The 2,211-nt window shown below is 43.6% G+C and overlaps 1 protein-coding gene across 1 annotated transcript; it reads left to right on the plus strand.

Moving 5' to 3' along the window:
* Nucleotides 1-340: 340 nt before the first annotated feature.
* On the plus strand, nucleotides 341-1,982 carry LOC148213929 (vomeronasal type-2 receptor 26-like). Its single transcript, XM_088129316.1, has 2 exons — nucleotides 341-401; nucleotides 1,087-1,982. The coding sequence occupies exons 1-2, from the start codon at nucleotides 341-343 to the stop codon at nucleotides 1,980-1,982; spliced, it is 957 nt and encodes a 318-aa protein (XP_087985442.1).
* Nucleotides 1,983-2,211: the final 229 nt, after the last annotated feature.

Raw genomic sequence — 2,211 nt, forward strand, 5'->3', positions numbered from 1 at the left:
TCCTCATAAACCTTTCTTGTTTCAGTTTGTGATTCACTCCCCTCCTGAAAATTTCCATTTCCAAGCCACAAAGGCATTGGATGAGTCATTGGAAAAGTATTGATCAGGACTTCCTCCACTTCAACATATCTAGATGGCTGCCCATTTCTATGAGCAGCCAAAGTTCTTGGCTTCAGGTTTCCTGAGAAGCCACAAGACAGGCAACTTCCATTTTCAACTCTTCCTTGCTATGTTCACAAAACCCAGATTACACAACTCCCAAAATTCGTTTCCTCCATTGAATAGGTATGGTAGATCTAATGGGCTACATTGCCCTTCCAACTTCTTGAATCTCTCAGTAATGGGGGCTGCGAAGAAAGAAATCATCAGTGAGAGCTTAGCTACGTTATCTTCTTGCACTGGTGAGAAAATGACTCACAATCAGATTGTCAAGAGCAGGAATTCATGATGATGTCCTCAGCTCAACTCACCCTGAAGGTCACCTCCACCTAACCTCAGTGGTGAAGTGGTGGAACTTTCTTTCTTTCTTTTTCAGTGAAATTGGAAAGACACCTGCCAGTTTTCCCATATGATACAAGCAAAAAGAAGAATACTTAAACTATTGTCTATCTCCCTCCCACCCTTCTTTCCTGAAATATGTAAAACATACAATTCTGGCAGTTTCTTCCCCCTCTAGCTGGAGTGAAAGGTAGAAGCATCTTCTTTCATTTTCGTCTCTGGCAGATTCCCCATTTCACAGCAGTTAGTGAAGAAAATAGATCATCACCATCATCATCATCATCATCATCATCATCATCATCATCACCATCACCATCATCCCACTCAAGCAAAAGTGAACAAGTAACTGAGGACTCTCTCATCTTTTCCTGTCTTTTTTGCATAAATATGAATATTAGTTTTCTATAGAACTCTGTGGGTATCAAATATGGAGCAACATATTTGTTCACTAAATTCACATAAAGCACAAATATATTCTTTGTATTTGGTACCCATTTGGGAATTTATCTGAGGATTCAGTGACTCCCAAACTATGCCCTTGATTGAAGCACATGCATCATGAGACATCTTCCTCTTCCTCTTTTTTAGATGCAGAAAAATGCACCAGATGTCCAGAAGATCAGCATCCAAACAGCAGTCAAGATCATTGTATACCCAAGATAAAAACCTTCCTATCCTATCAAGAACATTTGGGGATCATCCTGGCTTCCCTTGCCTTCTTCCTCTCTGTAAATGCAGGGTATGTCCTGGGAATCTTCATTAAATTCCAGGAAACTCCAATTGTCAAAGCCAACAATCGGGATCTCTCCTACTTCCTCCTAGTCTCGCTCCTGCTTTCCTTCTTGACCTCCTTCCTCTTCATTGGCCAGCCAAGGAGAGCCACCTGCCTGCTCCGACAAACAGCCTTCAGCATTGTTTTCTCACTGGCTGTCTCTTCAGTCTTGGCCAAAAGTGTCATGGTGGTGTTAGCCTTCTTGGCCACAAAGCCAGGGAATAAAGTGCAGAGATGGCTGGGAAAGAGCCTGGCCAACTCCATCATCCTTTCCTGCTCTGGTCTCCAAGCTGTCCTCTGCAGCATCTGGCTGGGCATTTCTCCCCCATTTCCTGATGCTGACCTGCACTCTCAGCCTGGAGAGATCATCCTGCAATGCAATGAGGGCTCTGTCACCATCTTTTATTGCGCCCTTGGCTACATGGGCTTCCTGGCTGCCATCTGCTTCGTGGTGGCTTTCCTGGCCAGGAATCTGCCCGGGGCCTTCAACGAAGCCAAGTTGATCACCTTCAGCATGCTGGTCTTCTGCAGCGTCTGGGTCTCTTTTGTGCCCACGTACCTGAGCACCAAGGGGAAATACATGGTGGCCATGCAGGTCTTCTCCATCTTGGCCTCCAGTGCTGGTCTGCTGGCCTGCATCTTCATCCCCAAGTGCTATATTATTATTCTTAGGCCAGAACTGAATACAAAAGAACAGTTGATGTCAAAATAAAGTCATAAAGTGAGTTTGGGGTAGGTGGTTCCCAGAAATGCCAGTTAGTCATTCTAACAAACAGTATTTGGCACTTTCATGCTCTTAAAAAAACAACCAAAAAAACCACGAACTGCTCTTTTTCCAACTTTATCATTTTAATTCTATCATTTCTTCAAATGATAGAAATGGATTGTAATCTGTGGGGGTGTCGTGGGTTTGTATTTGGGGTTTTATTTCTGTAAGATGA

Source organism: Python bivittatus, unplaced genomic scaffold (genome assembly GCF_059951505.1).
Source record: "Python bivittatus isolate LINGU-HERP-01145 unplaced genomic scaffold, Pbiv_v1 ctg000810_np1212, whole genome shotgun sequence".
NCBI classification, from domain to species: Eukaryota; Metazoa; Chordata; class Lepidosauria; order Squamata; family Pythonidae; genus Python; species Python bivittatus.